The sequence below is a fragment of the Bidens hawaiensis genome, unplaced genomic scaffold (assembly GCF_021521415.1).
Source record: "Bidens hawaiensis isolate Kalapana, Puna unplaced genomic scaffold, B.hawaiensis_p1.1 tig00028025_1, whole genome shotgun sequence".
Taxonomy (NCBI): Eukaryota; Viridiplantae; Streptophyta; class Magnoliopsida; order Asterales; family Asteraceae; genus Bidens; species Bidens hawaiensis.
Genome location: NW_027494550.1, coordinates 274181 through 278255, shown reverse-complemented (window position 1 = coordinate 278255; position 4075 = coordinate 274181). Strand labels below are relative to the sequence as shown.

The 4075-nt window shown below is 34.3% G+C and overlaps 1 protein-coding gene across 1 annotated transcript; it reads left to right on the top strand.

The window, feature by feature from the left end:
- Nucleotides 1–2094: 2094 nt before the first annotated feature.
- On the top strand, nt 2095–3574 carry LOC143576208 (FLUCTUATING-LIGHT-ACCLIMATION protein 1, chloroplastic-like). The gene is made up of 3 exons (XM_077060353.1): nt 2095–2230; nt 2315–2370; nt 2481–3574. The coding sequence occupies exons 1-3, from the start codon at nt 2095–2097 to the stop codon at nt 2898–2900; spliced, it is 612 nt and encodes a 203-aa protein (XP_076916468.1). The 3' UTR covers nt 2901–3574.
- The last annotated feature ends 501 nt before the right edge of the window (nt 3575–4075 follow it).

Sequence of the window (4075 nt, the reverse complement as noted above, 5' to 3'; positions counted from 1 at the left end):
ATAGTTTATCAATTTAATAGTAAACAATTGTTAGTAATTAAAAAAGATGGGCTTGGAAAAAGTATATATGATCTTAATTTTTGTGTTGATTCTGAGTTTATTGTAAGAGCAAAGTTTAAGTTGTTGCTTGATAGGAGTTTATAGCGTCATTGAAGCTAATTGCATCGAAATTAAGGTCCATTTTTCTTTCATAAAATTGGTTGAAAATAAAACATTGAAATTTTGTAACACGTATTTTGAAAATTCAAATTAAATCTTTCCATTGTCACCGCCACCGTCACCGCCACCACCACCACTCACCAACATCATCACAACATAGCCTTAACCAACAAAACAATCATTGTCACCATTGCCACCACATTTCAACTTCCACAAGTAACTAATGTTATTACCCATGTTTTGCAGCGGGACACGTCAAATACATTACATGTTTGGATAAAGTTTTGGAAATAAACACAGTAAGGTTACCAACAAACATCAACCCCAAATCGACATGTTCAGAAAAATTATACGACAATCATTTTAATTGTTTTTTTTTCTATGCCCTGCAAGAAAATCTTCTAGATTCACCGTTGTCAGTCTACCAGCGTTAATAAGATATTTTGAACATTAGTTGCAGTTTGTAAATAAGCCAGAAATGAACCGAAAATTCTATGAATTGTTTGTGAACTGTACAACGGGAAGTTTGTTTATGTTCGTTCATTTAATGAACAAACGAACATGAACAAAAAGTTTATGTTCGTTAAATTAAATGATCGAACATGAACACATATTTCGTTCGTTCATTAATTTATGTCTGTGAACATTCGTTTATGTTCATTCATTAATATTCGTTCATTTATATCCGTTTATCTTCGTTCACATTATAATAGAATATAATTAAATACCATTTGTATTTTACAAATTACATCACCCTTATATATTTTATATTTGTTTTTTGGTGTTCATTTTATGTTTGTTTGTTTTCGTTTACATATGTTCGTATAGATTTTAACTGAAAGAACAAATACAAACACGGACATGTTCATTTTATAAATGAACGAAATATGTGTCTGATTAAGTGTTTGTGTTTGTTTAAAGTTAAATGAACAAACTCGAACATCTCGTGGTTGTTATGTTCAGCCCGTGAGAAAGAAGAAATATGATAATATCTTAGATAATATAATATTAGGAAGTTGTATGCAATTTATGTAAATCGTTAAGAAGATGGGAATTACCATAAACGTGTCTTCTTAATTGAATGGGTGATCTTTATCAACATCAAGGGCGAAGCTTCATTGAAGCTCGGGGTGGCCCCGGCCCCCTTGTTTTTTGCGCATTAGTGTAAATTTATCTGTTTTCGGTCGAAAATTTTTATAAGTAGTGTAAGTTTAGCTTTTTCTGGCCGAAAATTTGAGCCCGCCCTCCTTGTTTGTGAAATTTTGTTTACATTTTGAGCTCGCCTCCCAGTGTCTCAGTCCAAACTTCGCCAGTGAATTCAACATGTTGCACCCCACCTATATTGTAGGAAACAATATTATCTATGAATATAAGACAATCACAAATATATTCGAAAATATCTTTGTCGAATACTTAGTTCCTAATATATTAATCAAGAAAATATAATATAGCTATTTACCACCACCATCACATTCGATCTCTAATGGCGATCACACCTTTTCGGTTAGAATGCAAGTTCAACTCCAGCCTACAACCCTCATATTTGCGCCCGCTTCGCTCTTTATTGGGATTATTATTCTTGTATGATCATCACCAATTCGCTGCTTCGGGTGGGATGATGGGTGGAAGTGCTTTTCCTTCTAGTCATCATCATAGCCATAGTTACAATACGTTTTCTTCTAGCCGTGCGACCAGCTGCAGGACCCCGGTGAAGGCGAAGGCGGCATATGAAGCCAAGCAAAGTGATGGTGGTTTTGACTTTTTCTTAATTTTCTTTCTTTCTTTAGTTTTTCTTTTGGTAATCGCTGTACGATGTACTGGTGGTTCAGAAGATCTTCCACAAAACAGTGTTGTCATGATTCAGGTATTTTAATTTTTTGACATTTTTAAAATAATGCCATAATCTATATATATCTATAATTTAAAATTTGATTTATGCCGGTAATTACTAACCTTGTACTTTTTAAGGTTGGATCGTTGAATACGGGTAGATCACTGCAAAGGGATATCAATCGGATTGCTGAGGTGGCTGATACATCAACCTCGAAGGGCTGGAACTTTGTATTACAAGGTAATGGTGTTATTACTTATCAGTTATGATGTGATACAAATACTGATAGTTATAAATACTCTTTGATTTTGTTTTTTGTTGCAGAGTCGATACTATCTCTGCTTCGGCATTCTAATTATTCCATTTCTGGTTATTCTTTAGTAAGCCACTAGACTATTTCCTCCAACATCTTGTTTCCGCTGGAAATTTTTAATTTTAAGTTTGATAACATTTTTTGGATCCGTGAATTTTGGTTTATTATGTCGTGCAGGTGGATGCGATGAGCAGTGTAGTGGAATGTGAGGAACGGTTTAATCAACATACAATTGAAGAAAGTGGTGAATTTGATGAGGTGACTGTGGACAATGTTAACAACACAGAAACAAAAGTGCAACAAGCCATAGTTCTAGTGGGCTCCCTAACGAGTATATTGTGGTTAGTTTCAAAACTGATATCCGGTTACTATTTGTATTCCTTGTTAAATTATACTATTTCAATTGTACAACATACCTTGACTAGAAAACATTTCTTATTGAAGGTGATTCTCATTGTGGCTCTTGACATTGTACCTCAACCGCCACCCATGGAAAGCAGTGCGCAATTGGAGGAAGCCTTGCAAAATCTGGCATCTATCCCTTCAGGCATAATTATGGTGAGTACTCTCACTATGCACTTGTTTTTTAACCCATAAATCATGAATTTTGAGGTGGCATTATGACGGATTTACCTTTAAAACGAGTTGATTTGGATTCTGTTTTATGGTCAACCTCTAACTGTTTTATCTCTAATGAGTTGAACGTGTCGGAATTGCCAAACAGGTTGAAATAACACCTCCTAAATCACCTTGTTCAAAAAGGTTGAATTATTTTTGTAGTAACTAAAACTTTCGTAGTCGTATTTAGCATATTATTTATATATAAAATTTAATAAAAGTGGATAAAAAATTGGCTGCAATCCGCCCGTCCCATTGACGCGTTACTCTATCAGCACTTCATTTAGCCACAGCCAGTATTATAGTGACCTGTTTGCTCTTGTGTTACTAGCCAATAAATCATATGTTGTGTTTGTTTTTAAATTTTTGCAGGGAGTCCACGTGTTATGGACCCCACAAAAGGAGGGCGATATTCTTACTAAGCAAAGAATGCGTGAAGATTATCCGTTGTTGCACCCTCTTTAGGGAAACCATTGCGATATATGCTGCATCACTATATGATGATGTACATATAAATAAAAATTCATCCACTTTGGGGTTCTTTTTTTCTTTTAATATTTTAGGGTTCATATTTTATTATCTTTGTCATGTCATGACTCGCTCTCATTGGAAGTTGTTCAATCAGACGGACGAAGTTGAGTATTAACACAAACAATAAGGTGTTTACTTGGGTTATCAAGTTTAAGTTTGGGTTTGGGTTTGGGTTTACTTGGATTATAGATAGCGAGAAAGTGAATATTAGGGTTGTTACGCATATAACTTACATGTGAAACCTATCAAAATAACGCAGTTTTGATTTAACATTATTAAAAAATAAATTAAACGTGTTAATTCCCAATTCCATCTCTAGTAATTAAGCATCCCTATTGTTTCATCTCCACTAATCAACGCCAAGAAAAAAAATGCTCTAAATCCCTTCATTTTTTGTTCGTGCGGCATTTACCGATGAAAACCATGGAGACCATCAGTGAACATGTGAAATCCTCACTGTACAAAGTTAAAGTGTAAGTGTTAAAATCAAAGACGGAGACTATTTCCCGAAAAAAAAAGTAACCTTGCTAGTCTATCAAAGCAACACAATGTGTACATATATTAGAGAAAATTCTTAAACTAAGCGTTTATGAAAACACTTTTCAGTTTTTAGGTGCCATTTG

What these genes read in the sequence shown, in the direction of transcription:
- LOC143576208 (XM_077060353.1), top strand. Translation starts at nt 2,095, where the DNA reads ATGCCGGTAATTACTAACCTTGTACTTTTTAAGGTTGGATCGTTGAAT. An exon ending in CTGGAACTTTGTATTACAAG is followed by an intron (nt 2,231 to 2,314) that starts GTAATGGTGTTA and finishes TTTTTGTTGCAG; the next exon opens with AGTCGATACTATCTCTGCTT. An exon ending in CCATTTCTGGTTATTCTTTA is followed by an intron (nt 2,371 to 2,480) that starts GTAAGCCACTAG and finishes TATGTCGTGCAG; the next exon opens with GTGGATGCGATGAGCAGTGT.